This window comes from Megalobrama amblycephala, linkage group LG3 (assembly GCF_018812025.1).
Source record: "Megalobrama amblycephala isolate DHTTF-2021 linkage group LG3, ASM1881202v1, whole genome shotgun sequence".
NCBI classification, from domain to species: domain Eukaryota; kingdom Metazoa; phylum Chordata; class Actinopteri; order Cypriniformes; family Xenocyprididae; genus Megalobrama; species Megalobrama amblycephala.
In genome coordinates, this window is record NC_063046.1 from 33,881,137 (window position 1) to 33,902,155 (window position 21,019).

General features: G+C 37.9%; 1 protein-coding gene across 1 annotated transcript; it reads left to right on the forward strand.

The window, feature by feature from the left end:
• The first annotated feature begins 32 nt into the window (after positions 1-32).
• shcbp1 (SHC SH2-domain binding protein 1) lies at positions 33-20,154 on the forward strand. The gene is made up of 13 exons (XM_048185247.1): positions 33-381; positions 819-1,031; positions 1,115-1,230; positions 1,360-1,568; positions 3,942-4,037; positions 5,254-5,484; positions 5,838-6,015; positions 6,927-7,047; positions 9,405-9,536; positions 10,820-10,938; positions 11,185-11,271; positions 11,966-12,107; positions 19,293-20,154. Exons 1-13 carry the CDS (start codon positions 186-188, stop codon positions 19,643-19,645), a joined length of 2,193 nt encoding a protein of 730 aa, XP_048041204.1. The 5' UTR covers positions 33-185; the 3' UTR covers positions 19,646-20,154.
• The last annotated feature ends 865 nt before the right edge of the window (positions 20,155-21,019 follow it).

The window sequence follows — 21,019 nt, forward strand, 5'->3', positions numbered from 1 at the left end:
ATGTGTCGGTTTGCTCCGCCCTGTAAGTTTATTGGGCTCTTTTGCTCCGCCCGGGTAGCGTTTGAAAATACAAGCGAAGGGAGGAGACCGATATTCAGTTGGCTGCTAACCTAGTTAACTAAATACATTTTATTTATATCTATACCTCGTTTACTGTAGCTAGTTTAAAGTTTTAAGCTTTAGTGATGTCAGAGGAGCTTGTGTGTTCAAAGCCGGAGGAGGTGAGAGACGCCGAGACTGAAAACGCCGTTGAAATCATCGTCAAACTGACCAGCGAAGACGCACTAAATGATCATGATCATAATGTCAACCAAGAGACAGAAAGAGAGACAGAGACTATCTGTAATGACATCAGGCCAAACCACAATCGGGTTTCTAAAGGTTCGTAATGTTTATACGCCATGTGACCGACTGTGTGATTTGTTGTGATTTCAGTTGAACTCTTGCATTATGTCAAGTTACCATGTGTGATTCACTCCCCCCAAAAAATTAATCGAATGTCACACGTTTGACTTTTGACACTGCTTTTTTAAACAATATCTCATAGGCCAAAACACATTTAGTTGTGTGGGTGTATAGCAGGGGTGGCTAACCCTGGTCCTGGAGAGCCTCAGTCCTGCAGAGTTTAGCTCCAACCCTGATTAAAAACTCACCTGCCTGTAGCTTTCCAGCAACACTTCAAATCTTGATTAGCCTGTTCAGGTGTGTTTGATTAGGGTTGGAGCTGAACTCTGCAGGACTATGGCTCTCCAGAACCAGGGTTAGCCACCCCTGCTCTATAGGGCACTTTACTGAACTGCCATTGCTGATGTTTTCAGAGTTATTTCAGACAGAAGAAGAAGATGATGGTGGTGATGATGATGATGATGACGACGATGACAGCGGCACCGATTATCTGAATAGTGATGAAAGACCCTGTACCCATCTACAGCGAGCGGAGAGGCCAGGAAACGGAAAACTGCCGGACACCTTCCAGACAGATCATCTTCTGTACTATGAGAGATTCAAGGCTTATCAAGATTACATGCTGGGTAACCATTCAAACACTTTTGAAAGTCATCCACAATAATACGTGAGTTAATAAATGTATTTATAAACCTGAAATGATTGACAGGTGACTGTAAAACATCAGAAGTAGAAGCCTTCACTGCTGAGTACCTGGAGAAGATAGTGGAGCCATGTGATTGGCAGGCCATATGGCATACTGATGTGTTTGACGTGCTGGTTGAAGTAAGTTCATTGAAGCATATGGTGGCAAGTGCTTTTTGGGAATTTACTGTTAAAACACAAACAGTCGATACTTATGATTGATGCATTCACACAAAAGGATGTTTAGAATGCTGAGGATTGTTGTTGTAGGTTGTTGACGTTGATTGTAAGGAGCTAAAGGCAAAGGTGGAGCTGGTGCTACCAATGGAGTGTGAGACCAGAAGCTGTGATCTTACTGAAGAGTCCATGAAGGCCCTGCTGGAAGCTACACTTCATAAAGTACCTCTTCTGGAGCTCTCAGTTGTCTACGATGAGTCAGGGGACTTTGATCAGACGGCTTTGGCCCTGGAACACCTCAGGTTAGTTAACCCATTAAAGGTACTTTTTTCTTTTCCTTTTCAGGGTTTGACAATAATGAGCGCTCAATTCAGTTCTTTTTAGCGTAGTCTTTTGCTTGAATGCAAATAACGAAAACTCTGATTAATGAATAATGAAAAAAGTTTAAAAAGTTTGTTCATCATGTGTTTGAAAGACAAAAGCCTTCCAGAGGAAGTAATACATGGTTAAGTCAAGTCTCCTTTTTTATTTAGTGCTTTATACATTTTCAAATTGTTTCAAAGCAGCTTTACCATGATATTGAGAAAATTATGCATTTTGGCTGTTGTTCAGCTGAAGTCAGTTCAGTGTTGATTCAGTTCTGTTGTAAAGAACATCAATTATTAAATTAGTTAATTTCATCATAAAGCAGTTCTGCAAAAAAAAAAAAAAAAAAAAAAAAGCTGTCATCATCCAGCTTAGTTCAGTTCTCATCCAACATCTCATTTCGAAGGCTGCTTTCTTTGGAGGTCGCATTTGAAGGCTGCATACGTCATCGAGGCGGTCTCATTTAGGGCTGTCAAGCGATTAATCGCGATTAATCGCATACAAAATAAAAGTTTGAGTTTGCATAATATATGTGTGAGTAATGTGTGTAAATAATATGTATATATAAATACACACAAATTAATGTATATATTTAAGAGAAATATGTTATTTATGTACAAAAAATGTATTTATATATAATATAAATTATATAAAAATATAAATAAATACATATACTTGTAAATATTTCTCAAATATATACATGGATGTGTTTGTATTTATATATACATAATAATTACACACAGTACACCCACATATATTAGGCAAACTCAAACTCTTATTTTGTATACGATTAATCGTTTGACATCCCTAGTCTCATTTATGAAAAGTAACCATTAGATTGCAAAGTAAGAATGAAATTACAATATTTTACCTCACAAGGAATAACGGTAAATGTTATTACCTTACTTTTCTTAAATATGACATCCTTGATGACGTATGCAGCCTTCAAATGCGACCTCCAAAATGAGACGCAGCTAGTGTCAGTGCAGTCAAATCAATATTATTATTGAATATTAAGTGTCATATTAGGTGCAGGCAAGCCAGAGGCGACTGACATGGAACACAAACTCCATCAGGTGACAGAATGGAGAAAAAGTTAAAACATTCACTGAGTGAGAATTCAAATAATTAATGTATCAGTCAGGAGCTGATTAGTATGCAGTGTTGCAATGTTGAGAAAACACTTCTTAAATGGATTTTCAGTTTTCTTTTCTAAAAAGGCTGACTGCTTATAAATTCAGAAGGTCTTACAGGTTTGTGGAATTGCACACACAGACCAGATAATATTGATGAAATACTGAAAACTGAGACCCACACAGCATTTGATTACTGGATTTACAGAAATCATTTTAGTTTTACAGGGATAGTTCAACCAAAAATGAAAATGTTGTCATCATTTACTCACCTTCATGTTTTGTTGCTCCAATCCTGTATGAGTTTCTTTCTTCTGCTGAACACAAAATATATTTTGAAGAATGTTGGGAAACAGACAGTTGACAGTAGTCATTGACATCCATAGTATTTTTTTCCTTCTATGGAAGTCAGTGAGGCCCATCAACTGTTTGGTTACCAACATTCTTCAAAATATCTTAAGCAGAAGAAATAAACAATTTCATTTAAAAGTAAAATGATTTCTGTAAATCCAGTGATCAAATGCTGTGTGGGTCTCAGTTTTCAGTATTTTTTCAATATTATCTGGTCTGTATGTGCAGTTCCACCCCAAACATGTAAGACCTTCTGAATTTATAAGCAGTCATCCATTTTAGAAAAGAAAACTGAAAATATAACAAACTAAGAATTATGAATAATTTACTGCCATTGTGTGAAAAAATGTAATCATGTATAGAAATCATCAATAGAAAATGAACTGTAGTCTGATTATGAGTATTGTAAAATGTAATATAATCGAAGTACTTTATTTTTGGAATCTGATTATGTAATCCAGTTGACATGTAATCAGTTACTACCCAGCACTGTTCATAGTACATTAACTAATTTTAATGATTCAGCTTGAAAAGTTTCAAATACACGTGTGATTTAGTGGTCATGAGTGGGTGAGGTACTGTAGCCAAAAGGCACGATTTGAATATTTAATGGAATGTTCTATTTGATACTCAGATCTGCCATATTTTGTCCATCAAAACAGTGATGCAGTTGTATACAAGTTTGGTTTGTGATTCTGATGAGGTTTCTCTGTTATACTGAACTGTCTGGTTAAGCAGGTTTTCCTGTCATTGTTATTCACATCTCCCCCCACACTGTCTCCCCCCCATCATTCACTCTTGCATGTTTCGGTCTAATCCATACAGGTTTTTTTATAAGCATATCTGGAGGAAATGGGATGAGGAAGATGAGGATGATGACTTTGATTACTTTGTTCGGTGTGTCGAGCCTCGTCTTAGGCTGTAAGTGTCCTCTGTGTGTCCTGTCTCTTCCCCTGAAGCATGAACCAACACTGAGTTCATCAAAGTCTGTTAGTATCCCAGAAGCACTGTGTTAGATATAAAGGAGCTCGGACCACCAGGTGGCAGTGTGTACTCAGTAATGAACAGTTGTTTGTTATATGACAATACTATAAATTGCTCTGAGTTATCCAAATAGGTTTACTTTGCGATTTTTAGAGTCATTATGAAATTAGATGTTTACTTTATGCATGAGATATCTATTTTTAAACTCACTTTGGCATAAACAACAGTGGAGATGATGTCAGACAAATTAAATGAGTCTAATGTGACTCTTTTTATACTGAACTTCACAAGTTTGAAGCAATTATTTTTGGTGCCACTAGTGATACAGAAATTTGTCATCAACTTTAATAAGTACAGGATTTTATGTTTCCTCTCACCTTTTTTTTTCCTTCAAGGGTTAGTTCAACCCAAAATGAAATTGCTGTCAATTAAGTATTCACCCTCATGTTGTCCCAAAACCGTAAGACCTTCGTTTGTCTTCGGAACACGAATTAGGATATTTTTGATAAAATCCAAGGGTTTCTGATCCACACATAGGCAGCAACGTCATTGCACCTTTTGAGGTCCAGAAAGATATTAAAGACATTGATAAAACAGTCACCGTGACTACAGTGATTCAACCTTAATGTTACGAAGCGACGAGAATACTTTTTGTGCACAAAAACAAAACAAAAATAACTTTATTCAACAAATTTGTCTGTCCTCTGTCATACTGCTATGCTATTTTCGTTGCAGAGCTTCTGTGTTTATGTCCGAACGTGGGGTCAGCATTGGTACGACACAGGACCTGGCCGATACAGAGCCCGTGGACGTAAACACGGAAGCTCTGCAACGAAAATAGAATAAAGTCATTATTTTTGTTTTATTTTTGTGTACAAAAAGCATTCTCATCGCTTCATAACATTAAGGTTGAATCACTGTAGTCAAGTTGACTATTTTATCGATGTCTTTAATACCTTTCTGTACCTCAAAAGGTGCAATGACTTTGCTGCCTATGTGTGGATCAGATGCCCTTGGATTTCATCAAAGATATCTTAATTTGTGTTCCGAAGACAAACGAAAGTCTTACAGGTTTGGGACGGCATGAGGGTGAGTACTTAATGACAGAGATTTCATTTTGGGGTGAACTAACCCTTTCATATATTTTCCACAGTTACTATGATATCTTGGAGGATCGTGTTCCAGCTGGTCTTGTCGCTGAGTATCACTCAGTGCTGGCGCTCTGCTCGGAGAAGTTTCAGGAGTTCTCCAGCCTGAGAAGTGACCTGAACAGTGACTCTGAGTCTGAGCAAGACAACGTGTCCATGGTGGAAGGGCTGCGCATGTACGAGCAGCTTGAAGCACTTAGGCGCAAGCTGCGTATTATTGAAAACCCACTGCTCAGGTTATTATTTCTGCTGTGTGTGTTTTGAGATTGAGAGGTGTCATGTATATGTGTGCCCACAACGTGACTTTACTCCTCAACCACAAGTTAATCAGGAGAGTAACGTAATGAGTATAAATGTGATTAATATTGATATCAGGCATTCATGGTTTTTGAAGTATTGGCTTATTTACGTTTTTTCAAACCTCTGGATCAATACGCAGTGCTCCATAATTAATCATCAGTCTTTCCTAGTTACCAGATTTCAGATCTGCTGGGATCAAAGACGTGTTAATCTGAACAGCTGTGTTTGAGCAAGTGTGAATGTTAGTTCTTTGGTTTGCTCACCCGCACCACCTGCGTGTCCGTTGCAGGTACGTTCTGGGCTACAAGGTGAACTCTGGTCAGCAGTCATGCAGGGCAAAGGGGCCACGTTCTGCCGGCGGCCGTGTGGTCCACTTGGTATCTGCCTCGGCCACAGTTCACCAGCTTCAAAGCTTGATAACTGACAAACTGATGCCCCACTATTCGAGTGAAGAGTTTGAAGTGCAGGTGTGTATGACCCTTTCTCTTTTTCATGGCTCAGTTGCATGCTGGCCTGATGACCTTTATAGTACTCAACTTTTCAGGAAATAGTGTTGTTTTCAGCTGTACTGGCTTTGTAAATGAAGATTTTGGGAGAGGTTTATGACATCTGGACTGTGAAAGAATGGGAGAAACTCTTAGTTTTAAGCCATGACAAGACATTTGGGTGGGAAATATGGTATTCGAATTGGAAAAGGTCACTTCCCCTATTCTGAGAGCTGAATCTGGATGGGGGATGGTCTGATCATTTTAAATAAAGTAGCTTCAGACAAAGCAGGTTGAGTGCAAATCCTGCCCAAATGCTGATATTAATGCTCCTCTCTCCCGTCGCCTCTGATCACTGTCTTTTAATTTCCTGGGTTTACCTCTTAAAGGTTAATATCTGGCCAAGAGCGCTGGCCGCCTCAGCTCTTAGAAAAAATCAAATCATCGATTTCACTCATGCTAGTATAATTTTATGACTGCTAGGTCTTAGTGAATAATTTGGCCAGTAAAATCTCGCATGTGCTCTCTTCTCCGTCTTCTGTTCGAATAGTAAGATTAAAGAGTGTTTTGTGCCAAAAAGAAGTTGTTAGGACGGTATGATCACTAACGTGTCAAGGTGCTTTAATATAGGATTTGTAAAGCACAGTGTTCGTGTACTAGCTCACGTTTGATCTCTCTTGTTTCGTGAGCCAGTTTATCCCTCAAGAACTTGTTAAAATGGTGCAGGAGATGTGTGTGCTCGCATGTCTCTGTTCAACCCTACTGAGACACATTCACTTCAATTTGTGTGTCAGACTGTTTTTTCTCTGTGATTTGAAATTCTGTTTTTTTTTATTGCTTTTTCTTCGGGATAAGATGAGTTGGACTTAATGTGGTGTGTGTTTTGGTCCCAGTTTCACAGTGACCCGGTGCTTGCAGTCAATGCATGCTATGAGGGGGATGTGGTCATCATATGCCCGGGCCTTTACAGCATCACCAGCTCCATAAGTCTTGTCGACTCTATCGAGGTTGAAGGTAATCACATGACTTGCCGTGTTATAGATCTTTTTGAAACTTATTCACAGATGAATTGTTCACATTCTCTGGTGATGAATGCAAGACTTCTTCAGTCATTTTACATGTTTCTTTTTTTTCATAGTTTTTGGAAAATTTCATGGAAACTAAAAGAGGTTAATTTGACCGCTCACATTTATGTTCTTCCAAACTTTCTTTCTTCTGTGGAACAAAAAAATCATTATAGAATTAAATCAAATTAAAATATCATGTTAAAAAAAGTTAAAATGAATTAAGACTAATTAGCTTTGTGTGAGGACAATTACGAAGAAAATTTTAATTTATGGATGAACTATCAATTTAAAATTTAGCGACATTAGTAATGTTTAAATATTTTGGCCAGTTTTAGCTGCAGTGATGTAGTAGAGACATTGACCTTTATCATCTGATTGATTTGAAGGCGGTACTTTTTTTTGTATCCACCTCCATCTGTAACTCAGAGGAAATCACCTATGTTTTGTACTATTCTTTTCCCTTTTAATAAAGCTTTGTGAAACGGCATGCTTCATAACAGTAGGTCAGAAGTCTGGCACGATGCCTTGTTTGTCAAAATGGTTCCCTGGACGTGTATAAAAGGAACATCGCAATTGGTGCGTGATATTAGGAAGCCGTCTGAGGTAATTGAGCTCGATGGCACAATAACCATCTTCCAATGATGGGGGTGGAAATTAATGCATGAGGAATGTGGAGGCTAGCGAGCAGAGAGAGCACGAGGTCAGGGTGGAGTCTCTTTATGCAAATGGATGACCTGCAAAGTCAGATAGGGATGAAGTCAAATGAGGTAGAGGAAAGAAGGCCTGGAGGCCGCTGTTTAAATATGGAGGTTTTGTGTGCTTGGCAGTCCCTCCTGCAGCGTCAGGGAAGCCCTGAAAGAGGAGATAACACACAGGCGGCTGCTGGCTCTACTATAGGAGAAGTGCAACTCAATTAGACCACTGCCAGATTACCATAGAAGAACTCAGCTCTCTGCGCTAAAGGGTTCTGCGCTCTTTGGTATTTAGAGAGAATGTCACACATGCCTCTGTCTCAGGCTACGGCTTTATCGCCAAGATAATTTGAAGGAGCTGTAAATAGTTTTGCATGTTTTACAGAAAATTATTTAACCCTGCTGCATGCTGCATGAGTGTTTCTAATACAACAGCTGCTGGAGTGATGGAAAATTTTAACATCTTTCTCTTTTCTGGTCAACATAATCAATCTCTCTGTATTTTCTGCCTGTTTTGGTAAGTGGATCTGCCATTGTGGATTTTCTTTTGCTATTGGAGCAAATGGGAATACAGAAATTATGTTTCTTGTAGTCTCCATTCAACACTATAGAAGTTTACCCAACTATGACGACTTCCGCTTCTTAGGACACTGGATAATGTGAAAAGGCTCCATTTTGAGACTTGCAACGGTGTTGCATTTTGGAGAGCAGGAAGTACGATGTGTGATTCTCTGTGTTATCCCCATTCAAAGCGACCCACTGCTGTCAATTACGGTGAGATCTTCCAGCAAATCCACTCTTGTTACCTGCAGGCGTAGAAGTGAGGATGGTGCTGTGACCTTATTGGTCTATATTCAGCCTTTGGCATTTGAAAGAAGTGTCTGAGAGCTGACCAGAGTGCTGAAGTTCATCTGAGCATTGTTAGAAAACTCTGGAAGAAACCTGCTTCAGGACCATCTGTCAAAGAGCAGTGTGTAATGAAGCCGGGCTGTCAAACTTTGAACCGCTGCTCTCGCTGACCTGTCACCACTATCTCAAACTAAGATGGTGCTAAGCTGACCTCTCGGTCATCCATCTGCTATAGACTCAACACGCTTGTTGATGGTCATTTAGGCACATTGTTACTTGGAAACCATGTGTCTAGACTGAGAGACGATCTAATTTCCATAGAGAATTAGGTCCTTTGTGGAGAGGCTTTGCTATAATGAGATGTTCTTTGCTGGATGGTAGGCATAGTTGTAAATGACAGTAATCCATCAGGGTTAAGGGCCTGTCAATTTCCCTTCTGCGTTTTTGTCATGCAGGTTCAGAAAATGTTTTATTCAAAGAGTGCAATTTTAACAGGTTCTTGTTACTGTCGAAAATATGCCATCACTGGTCTGTTTTATAACAAGGGTAGTTTAGAGTTTTTATTTTATTTAAAAGAGGCATAAACAACATTATAATATCCCTGCAGTGATGTTTTTTTTTTAGTTTTTTTTTTAATCTTATTTGGTTCTATTTTATTTTGTAAGATACTTTTTTAGATTTTTTTGTAAGTTGCAGTCAAAAATACAAGGGTTGGTTATAAAAAGCACTGTTTGCAAAGACATTTCTCTCTGTCTTCTCTCAGGATACGGTCTGCCGGATGAGGTGGTGATTGAGAAGCGTAACAAGGGTGACTCTTTTGTGGAGTCAACGGGAGCAAACGTCAAACTCTCAAATCTGAAGTTCATACAGCGCGACGCCATTGAAGGCATCCTGTGTGAGTCTCAAAGAAAATTGGCCTGTTCCTTTTCCCCTTTTCCAGCTGTTTGTCGAAGAGAGTCTTGAGGGACTGCTGCTGTTGAATGGGAAGCAGCATATCCACCCGAGACCTAACTTGCATTCATTCGGTCTCTACAGCAACACAGTAAAAAGAGAGTCATCTTATTTTTTGCTTGTCATTTCATTGGTGAGCCATTCTGGCATGTCTAGCCTAGGGAGCTTTTAAATCTGTATCCCTGTGTGCAGTTACTGTACATTTGAAGGTTTGCTTCCTGTGGGATTTCTGATCTGGTCAGCACAGGTTTGCTTATTATCCACAAGATATCCTGCTTGCTTCCAACACAAAATGTTCCCTACTGTATTAAGGCTGGGTGATAGCTAAAAAAAAAAAAGTCTCACACTATTCAGACTTGTATATAAAATCTATCTTGATTTATGTATTTGGCTTTGATGGCATTGTAGCCAAATTAGATTCAAAATATTTAATGCAAGAACTAAAATCCGAACTAAAAAACAATCAAGGCATGTTTTCTATACTGTCTTTAACTGAATGAACAGAAGGAAAATTATATTTAATTTATTTACACTATAAGTTTGGGGTCAGATTTGTTTTGTTTTTTTTAAAGAAAGAAATTAATACACAGCAAGGATTTTTACATTGTTACGTAAAAATTCATTAAATGCTAATGTGTTAAAATGTTAATGCATTAAATGCTAATGTGCAAAAATGCTAATGTGTTCTACAAAAATGTTGTTTTTGATTTTAAGAAATTGATTATTGATAATTAAGAAACTGATAATAAGAAATTTTTCTTGAGCACCGAATCAGCATATTGAATGATTTCTGAAGGATTGAGTGACAGTGAAGACTGGAGTAATTATTCAGCTTTGCATCACAGCAATTAATTACATTTTATGTAATATTTATTTTACAGTATTACTTTTTGTCCTGAACTTGTGAATCAAAGTTTTGTATCAATTGAAACAAACATTTTGAACTGATTCACAGATATGAATAAAACCTAATATTCTTTCAGCTAAAGTGTAAATAAAAGATGCAATTTAAAAATGTCTGAACACTTTCATACTCGCAACTAATCTAATTGCGTTTTATAAATCATTGTGATGTTGTCAGTGTTGTTTAATATTATATTGTGTATATTCAGAATAGCCCAGGACTATTTTCAGTCTTTATGTGTGACCGGAAACCTTTCCTCCTCCTTGCATGTCCTGTCACCGTCCTCCAATATTTTTTCGATTTGTCACCCTTTCTTTCATCAGGTGTTCGCCAGGGGAAGCTGGAAATGGAAAATTGTGTGATGCAGTGTGAGACCACAGGTGTGATTGTGCGATCGGCGGCCCAGCTCTTCATGAACATGTGTGACCTTTACGGCTCCAAGGTAAGCTGCACTAGCACATGGTACCTCACATAAATTATAAAATGACTTCTTGACTTATGAAAAGGGTATTATCATTTGAATATTTCACTCCATCATCTATTCTTTACGATGGTTATTACAGTATGAGATACAGGTGTGAAAGATTCTTTTGACTGATTTACCACCAACCGCTTTACTAAAGAGCCTCTTCTTCATTCAACAATATCATTATTGTTCGTTCTGATGGTCGCTGTGTGCTTGCTTCAGGGCGCCGGTGTGGAGATCTACCCTGGGAGTGTATGCAGTCTGGTGGGCAACGGCATCCATCACTGCAAGGAGGGGATCCTGATTAAGGTGAGCAAGATGGATGAGTTTCTGCTCTTCTAAACGCCTATAGATTAGCCCGTCTAGCTTCTGGTTACTGCTAATCGTTGCCCAGGCAACGGCAAGTGTCTTACCTGACCCAACAGAGGCACAATGTAGAGCTGTCTTGGTATCGTATTAATGACCTTAGTGGATTATTGCATTTAGAAGACCTCCAGGGAAGTTAGCCCCTTTAGTGCGTTAGTGGAGTGGGACTTCACTGGCCGCCATGGGGCGTCTTTGATGGTAATGCCTCTAAGCTGTGTCACCAGAGGTCAGTACGCTCACACAGTTCAGAGGAAAGCTCAGAAAAGCAAATGAGAACCCCGCAGTTGTAGACATAAATCTTTGTGAAAAATTTTGCAGATCGGATCAGTTGAGAGTGTTTCATGAGCTGAAATATTATGTGATGGCTTTCTCAAGTCCGTGTTAGTGTTTCACCTGAGAGCAAATTAGATCCACACACAGGTAGCAGCATCCCAAAAGGATTTTTCCGTAATTAACTCTAGTGGAATAATTGGATTTTATCTACCTTCCTAAAGCTTTGTGCATTTGTGTACACACTGTGCCTGTCTTTCATTCTTCCTCACGTTGCTTAGGCCAAAAAGAGATGTGAGAGTGTGCGTGCATGTTCATTTGTGTAGGCATGCTGCTTGTTTACCACCTCCTGCTTCCCCTTTGGCAGGATTTTGCAGATGAGTTGGACGTCATGCCTAAAATCACCATGGTGAATAACGTGATCCACAACAATCAGGGCTACGGCGTTATCTTGGTCAAGCCAGGTGACGCTACCGTGGAGGATCTGCCCGCAGAGCCCAATGCCGCAGGTGCCCCTCTTTTTCTCTCTGTTCCTGCCGCCTCAGTTCAGCAGCAGCAGGGCAAATTCTCAAATTAACACCAGCTAGTTTATTGAAGTATTAGTTCACCCATAAATTAAAATTCTATCATTAATTACTCTCTGTCATGTTGTTCCACACCCGTAAGACCTTCGTTCATCTTCAGAACACAAATTAAGATATATTTGATAAAATCCGAGAGGTAAATGACTCGTCCATAGACCGTAATTTAACCGACACTTTCAAGGTCCAGAAAGGTACTAAAGACATTGTTAAAATAGTCCAAGTGACTATAGTGGTTCAACCTTAATTTTATGAAGCAACAAGAATACTTTTTGTGCCCAAAAACAAAACAAAAATAATGTCTTTATTCAACAATATTTTCTCTTCTGTGTCATACGTTGTTTACATCCAGCACTTCCAGGTTTTACTTCAGAACGTGGTCTCATAATTGGCTGTTTATGTTAATAACTAGAAACAAAATTCTTTTTTTCCTCTGATTCCTTAGGTCAAGCCGAATTGATTGCATCCTATGACGTAATTTTCCGTCATGAAAATTTTTCCGCCATTTTGAATTTTCTGAAAAACATACTTTTTCGAACTCCTCCTAGGCCGTTACTCCGATTTTCACGAAAATTGAACCAGATCATTGTCAGACCATGCCGACAAAAAGTTATGGAATTCAAGTCGAATTAATTGTATGAAGCGCTTGAGAAAATAGACGTAAGGCTGTATCTCCACAACGCTTTATCGTATTCAGGCCAAACTCGGTACATGTCATCACAAGCATGACCTGAGCCATCATGCAGTGTTTCGGCACAGCGCCACCTACTGGTGTCTATTTTTAAAATGTCTATTTTTTATTTTTTTTTAATAACTTCTGATGGGTTTGTCCAAAAATCATAAACTTGGTCTCGTTAGATTCAGGGTCGAATTCGAGTCGATTGATATCCAATTTTCCCATATCGGCCATTTTGTCCGTCGGCCATTTTGAATTTTGTGCTAAAATGCTGTATTTTACGAACGCATTAACGTATCATTACAAAACTCGGTATGGGTCTTTGGCACCATGTCCTGACAGTACTCAAAAAGTTTTGTCGCAGCGCCACCTTGTGGTCAAAAGTTATAGCAAAATTTACAAAAATGTTAATAACTTTTGACCACAAGGTGGCGCTGCGACGCCCCTGGGCGTACGGTCCCACATATGGGATTTCAAACGTTCAGCGACGTCACATAACTGCCAGATTCAAACTGTGCTTTGACTGCGAGACGGACGCGCGCAGCTCTTGTATATCACAGCTATGCAGTGTTTTCAGCCACATAACGTTTCTTTTAAGGTTTCAGACATTTAAATACGGATAAGCACCATTAAAACAATATATTTAGAGTTTATAAAATCCACACTGATGTCAGACATCAGTTGAAGGAGCAATAACAATCCATTCATATACAATTTGCCGACATTTATTCATATCAGACACACATAATGGGCCCAAGTAACTACAAAATTTACTCTATAATTCTTCCAGTTCACCAGCCACTTACTTGCATATATTTCGGGAGAAAATGATGAATTCACCTGCTGTAAATCCGACTGACAGGACTCTGTGAACTGCAGCGCAAACTAAGATGGCGGCGCCCATCTCGTGTTATAGATCAAGATAAAGATCATTTATAAAGGCTTTTAAACGACAAAACACACTCACTTACACATATTTGAGGATCGGAATGTCAGATAGTTGATAACATGGTAAGCAAGTTTGTGAATATTTTAAATAAACAAGGAAAAACAAAATAATAATGATCCACCTGTCATACAGTGTTATTGTGGCTGCGCTCAGCGCTCGTGACACGCATGACGCGTCGCTATGGAAACATTAAAGGCAAACGTTCTAAAATAATGGTCGCCTTAAAAAAACTCACTCTGGGGGGACAGTTAGAATATTTTAAACTCACGCTCGAAAGGGTTAACCGATTGTAATGAAACTGGTCTCAGTTGATTCTGTGGGTCATGCCGAGAACACAGATATCAAATTTGCCATAGTCGGCTGAACTTCCTGTCCGCCATATTGTTTTTCTTTAAAAACCTACTTTTTCGAACTCCTCCTAGACCATTGCTCCGATTTTCACCAAAATTGAAATGTTTCATCTTCAGACCATGCCGACAAAAAGTTAAGGATTTCAAGTCGATACGTAAAACCGTTTTCGTATACTGGAGCAATGAATTTGAGGCATGTTGTAAAATACACTCTTGAAGCTGTATCTCTGCACTGCTTTATCGTATTCAGACCAAACTTGGTACCTGTCATCATAAGTATGACCTGAGGCATCATGCAGTGTTTCGGCGCAGCGCCACCTACTGGTGCGGAAATATGAAAAATGGGTATTTTTGCTTGTAACTTCTGATGGGTTTGTCCAAAAATCATAAATTCGGTGTCGTTGGATTCGGGGCATCATGCCGAGCCAAATTTTCCCATATCGGACATTTTGACCGTCGGCAATTTGGAATTTTGTGCTAAAATGCTGTATTTTACGAACGCATTAGCGTATCATTACGAAACTCAGTATGGGTCATCAGCACAATGCCCTGAAGGAGCCTGAGAAGTTTCGGACCAGCGCCACCTTGTGGTCAAAAGTTATAACAAAATTTACAAAAATGCTAATAACTTTTGACTGTAACCGATTGTAATGAAACTGGTCTCAGTAGATTCCTTGGGTCATGCTGAGAACATAGATATAAAATTTGCCATAGTCAGCTGAACTTCCTGTCTGCCATATTGTTTTTCTTTAAAAACCTACTTTTTCGAACTCCTAGACCGTTGCTCCGATTTTCACCAAAATTGAACCGTATCATCTTCAGACCAAAACGTCAAAGCGTTTTCATATACCAGAGCAAAGAATTTGAGGCATGATGCAAAAACGACTCTTGAAGCTGTATCTCTGCAATGCTTTGACATATTGACACCAAACTTTGCAAGTTTCATTGTCACCTCACTCTGACCATACCACATTAATTTGGTCACAGCGCCACCTATTGGTCGAAAGTGATCAACCAGTAAATCCTTACTTTTGACAGTATATATAATTTTTCAGCTCATTTGCCTAAAATGGTCTTAATAGGTCTTTAATTGCTCACTGTTGCTGTCCATGTTGGCTGACTTGTGCCGTTTTTGTGCTTGGCCCCATAATTGCTGCTTGCAGCTATATTTTTGTTTTGTTTTTGTGCACAAAAAGTATTCTCGTCGCTTCATAAAATTAAGGTTTAACCACTTTAGTCACGTTGACCGTTTTAACGATGTCTTTAGTACCTTTCTGGACCTTGAAAGTGTTGCTTATATTGCTGTCAATGGACGAGTCAGATATCTCTCGGATTTCATCAAAAATATCTTAATTTGTGTTCTGAAGATGAACAAAGGTCTTACGGGTGTGGAACAACATGAGGGTGAGTAATTAATGACAGAATTTTCATTTTTGGTTGAACTAACCCTTTTAGAATGGGTATCTTAAAGTACCTAGCAATAACTGAAGTAGAAGCACTAGCATATGCTATAGGTTTTAGCATATGCTATAAAATTTCCCCGTTTTTTGGTTCTAAAGTTTACTTTTTTTAGAGGAAAGAAAAAAAAAGAAATTCTTAAGAATCTTCTCACAGCTCTTTTTATACAGCTACTGTTAATAGTGAATAGCTTGTCAAGCTTCAAAAATGACAACACTGAAAGATGCAAGATAAATATGTGATATTTCAGTTAATATCTGATATTATAAAGATTTGTGTTGGTCAGTATTGGATATTTAATTGTACACCTGCTCATTTCCCCTATTTTTACGTTTGCCATTATCAAAAGCTCACTTAAAGTTAATCTTAAAAAACACTAATAGATAATAAATGTTGAATCTTTAGCAAATATAAAAATACATATCCAGTTTTCAAACTCTACGTAAGAAATTCCCATATATATAATATATTAGTCAGCTGTAACCCCTTTCACCTAAACTATTGACTTGAAGTACCTCCTGAGATTTTAAGTTAATATTTCAATAATTTAATAACAACACATCTGCAAATCACTGCAACCGGGTCATTGGGATACAGTTGAGAACTGTATCAGACCAATTCGTGAACCAGATCAACTGCATGGCTTCAGAGATGACTCATGACATGAATAGACTACTTTTATGATGCTGTTTTTCCATCTTTTTTGGATATTGACAGAAAGTGGTCAGCATGAACTGTCATTGTATAGATATCTTTTCTTATGTTTGGTTCCACAGAGAGAGAAAAAAAAAAAATTGCATTTGATTTTGAAACAACATGAGGTGACATGAATGAGTTATGGGGGATTTTACCTTTCATGTAGTGTGTAATATATAGCTGTCACCCTTGTTAAAGGTGCCATAGAATGGAAAATTGAATTGACCACGGAATAGTTGCATAACAAGAGTTCAGTGCATGGAAATGACATACAGTGAGTCTCAAACACCATTGTTTCCTCCTTCTTATGTAAATCTCATTTGTTTAAAAGACCTCTGAAGAACAGGCGAATCTCAACATAACAGTTATGTAACAGTTGGGATCATTAATATGTACACCCCCAATATTTGCATATGCCAGCCCATGTTCAAGGCATTAGACAAGGGCAGGCAGTAAAGTCTGGAGCAGCACAGCTGAATCATCAGACTAGGTAAGCAAGCAAAGACAATAGCGAAAAATGGCAGATGGAGCAATAATAACTGACATGATCCATGATAACATGATATTTTTAGTGATATTTGTAAATTGTCTTTCTAAATGTTTCATTAGCATGTTGCTAATGTACTGTTAAATGTTGTTAAAGTTACCATCGTTTCTTACTGTATTCAAGGAGACAGTTTTCATTTTTAAACACTTGCAGTCTGTATAATTCATAAACAGCTTAATTTTTTATAAATCTCTCCAACAGTGTGTAATGTTAGCTTTAGCCATGGAGCACAGCCTCAAATTCATTCAGAATCAAATGTAAACATCTAAATAAATACTATACTCACATGATCTGAAGTATGCATGACGAACATCTTGTAAAGATCCATTTTGAGGGTTATATTGGCTGTGTGAACTTTGTTTATGCAATGTATTATAGAGTCGCGAGCTTGGGGGCAGGGAGCGCGAAGATTTAAAGGGGCCGCAGCCTGAACCGGCGCATTTCTAATGATGCCCCAAAATGGGCAGTTAAAAAAATTAACCCGGTTCTGAACTGACTGAAACGAGTTGTCAGTAATTCCAGTCTTACTTCCTGCAAGAACCTATGTAGGTTTGTAACAAATTTGCATAATGCCACTTTATGGTCTTCATTGGCTGCCCCCGAACAACGCCTACTTTGACCTGCCCTCAAACACTGTGGTTGTAGCTGAGGCCTGGAAGTTTAATTTGTGTTGACATGTCGAGAAGATGCTCTGTGAAAGCAAATCCACTTTGCATGCACTTCCAAAAGATGATGACTCTGGCTTGAATTGATAAGCTAAAGCTAATGCTATCATTACTGTTTGAGGCCTCCAGAGCTGAAATTCAGATATGGTGATGAGTGTTTTGTTTCCGACATTGGCAGACCAATCACAACAGACTGGGCCATCTGACCAATCTGAGCAGAATAAGCTCTTGAAAAGGAGGTGTTTATCTTTTATTGTAACATTTCCAGACACTGAGAAAATAAGTCATGCTGTAATGTGTATTATGAGATTATTTTTTTTTATTTATTATTATTATTATTATTTTTTTTTTTTTTTATAAATACCTTGGACTCATGTAAACCTTTTGTAGGAGACCTTCAAAACAAAAATAGGAACTTTTTAAAATGGCATAATAGGGGCACTATTCGTTTACATTTCTGCTGAATTTTGAAATAAAGTAATTCTTGTAATTTGTTAGGAAATACACGGAAATGTGCTTCAGCTTGCAAATAATACAGTACATAAATAATACATTCATGTGTCCAGGGTTAGTCCACAGACACTTTTTTTTTTTTTTTTTTTCTTTTTTTTTTTTTTTTTCCCCAGCTTCATGTCCTTGGTGTTTTTTTTTTTTAATGGGAATACTGTAACCTTGAATATATATATAATTATTATTATTATTATTATTTTTATTTATTTATTTATTTTTTACTTTCACACATCTCATCTTTGCCACAAATTAAATAGGCCACGACCACTTTCCCCATTACTGTAAATGGTTCTGTGTGTGCCTGCATAAGCCACATGCCTATATAGCTCATGAAGAAACCCGCAGGACTCAGTACGACTATGCGAAAAAAGTGCTCTACTTTTTCCTGTGGTAATATCTGTGAAAATGTATTCGCTTGCATAAAATTTTTGTTAAAAATGCCCCCCTGGGGCTGTTGGAAGGCCTGTCCGTAATGACTGCCATCCCCATGGCACATTTCTTCAGCAGGATTGGCTTTTTTCCTCTCTCTCAGCCAGCTCCATTTTGAGAAAAGGAAAGAACGGAAATATGCTTGACATTCAGTGAAGGGCAGCTGTGAATGCGGTGTGCTTAATTTCTGAATTATGCTCAGCAGAAGGCGTCTCGGCTTCAAAATGCAAGTAGAACCTACTTCTCCGGTTCCTTTATGTTTTCGCCTCTAACCGTCTACCTTGGTCGAATTTTCACATTGTCATAGTCAATTTCTCTGCTGTATTGTTTAAATGGCAGATTTATGTTAATTTATGTTAGAGAGGAATTTTTAAACTGGCTTTCCTAAAGATGCTTTCTCTTTTCTCCTAGAATATAGGAAATTAAATTCTCTCTGTCTAGTAGTATTACAGTGAAATTGTTCCTTGCATCACTTGTTTTTCCAGGAACAGCCGGGTTTAGTTTTAGTGCAAAAGCCTTCCATTTAGGGGAGAGTCGTAGATGTTTCAAACACATCCTTTTATTGTACCCTATCATTTTCAGGCTGACTATAACCATTCATATTACTCTCTGCTGTAAGGATGGAATGAGAGCATGTTGTGTTGATGCATCAGTCTGCGCTGCCTGCTTTTTGTTAAAGGAATAATTTGCCCAAAAAGGAATATTCTATCATTTGTTCTCACTCATGTTGTTTCAAACCTGTACATACTTAATTTTCTTTTAGGTTTGAGGTTTTAGAGTAAAAATGCTATCACCAAAAGAATTCACAAACCAAGTCTCTTCTGTTTTGTCAGATGAGAAAGAGGAAGAATCTGAGGACACGGGAGTAAAACCAGAGGCTGATATGGATGAGGATGATGATGACAGTGATGGTGATGATGTGCCCATCATTGTTGTGGAGGAAGACTGCCCAGCCATCAAACATAGCCGCTCCGTCCCTCCAGACTTCACTGAGGGAAATGATGCCATCAAACAAGAGTTGGTTGCCACGTCAGCCAAGAAACATGGGCTTCAGAAGAGCCGAATGAAAGCACTAGGGGCCATGCGGGCTGATGAGAATCTACTCTCACAGGAAATGTTCATTTCCATTCATGGAAATCAATTCAAGCACAATGGAAAAGGCAGCTTTGGTACCTTCCTGTACTGAAGGCTTCTCTACGGCAGGCATGCACAGACACACTTTACCGTTTAACTCTTTATTCTGTACTACTTCAATTTTGCTACAAGTTTACTTTGAGCTTTTCATTCATTTCATTGTGTGAGTGAAATGCAAAATGAATTAAACACATGCTAAAATGTGTAGGCTTTTAAAAATGTCTCTTTTTAACCTGTGCCTTTTTGGATTTAATTTTTTGTTTATCAAAGTTTTTAAAACTGAAACACGTGTACATATAATAACACAAAAAGCAGCACCTTGGAAATGTTCTGTTCACAAGATCTCATGTTTTAGAACAAACGTGTTCATAGAAATTTTTTTCTTTTTTCTTGAGTTCACACAGTTCATGTTTTGTACTCACTCTAGTTTAATGGCTACTATTGTTACTAATAAGTTCTAAAAAACATTCCGTCTCTGAAAAATAAAGGAAAAAAGCAGTATTTTCTTTATTAATTCTCAATATTTTGTAGAAATAAAGTTTTATTGTTCCAAATGGCAAACATCTGCTTTATGTAGTCTACTTCATTAAAAAAAGCATATAAGTGTAAGAGTTACTGGTTTTGCTGGTGTATAGCAGTTCCTTTTGTGAGTCAAAATTTAATTCCCATTAATTAAAAAAAAAAAAACTTTTATTAATTCTCAGAAAATTAAAGATAAACCTTATTACAGTGGTGATCATTTGTTTAATTGGATAATACGTGTTTTAAGTCTAAAGAGCTACAGTTTGACCTGCATTAGCCAAACTTGTTCCTCAAGCCAGCAGTGACGCTAATTAATTTTAAATGGGAAAATAAATGAACCACAAAAAAAAAAAAAAAAAACAACAAAAAACATTGAGATCTTTGAAGGGCATTAATGTGAAATCTAACAATACAAATTAATTGAAGAAAATGAGATGGAGGACAATTAAATAGTTATCCATCCTTATACTCTCTTCTAGCGCCATGTCAAATTTAGTTTTACACCAAATTCTTTTATGAATCAGCTTTAAACTGCAACTCACAAGCGTGTGTTGAGAAGGCCTATTCTCTTTTTAAGAAGACTTCTGGGAAAGAATTCTCTTCCTGTTCATTACACATTCCTAACTTTTTCTTAGTTTCACAAGATGTCTATTTGTTGTATAGGTCAAAGTCTTTGAGCGAAATCGATGATAAATATATACCTCTTTTTTTGAAGAGGGAAAAAGGACCTGGGGGTTATTGATTTCTTTTTTTTCCTTTTACTAGTTCTTCTGGCATATTTTAGATGCAATAGAAATGGAGGGGAAAAGAAGTGACAGGCTTCTTTTGTAGCGATTGTTTTATCTTCAAATGAGGTGTCAGTCTGGACAGACTAAAGCAAGAGCTTGCAGTCATTGAGGACTCT

Excerpts from the sequence above, each read along its gene's own strand:
- shcbp1 (XM_048185247.1), top strand. The coding sequence starts at position 186 with ATGTCAGAGGAGCTTGTGTGTTCAAAGCCGGAGGAGGTGAGAGACGCC. Across the intron at positions 382-818 it reads CCACAATCGGGTTTCTAAAG|AGTTATTTCAGACAGAAGAA; the intron begins GTTCGTAATGTT and ends TGATGTTTTCAG. Across the intron at positions 1,231-1,359 it reads TGTTTGACGTGCTGGTTGAA|GTTGTTGACGTTGATTGTAA; the intron begins GTAAGTTCATTG and ends TTGTTGTTGTAG.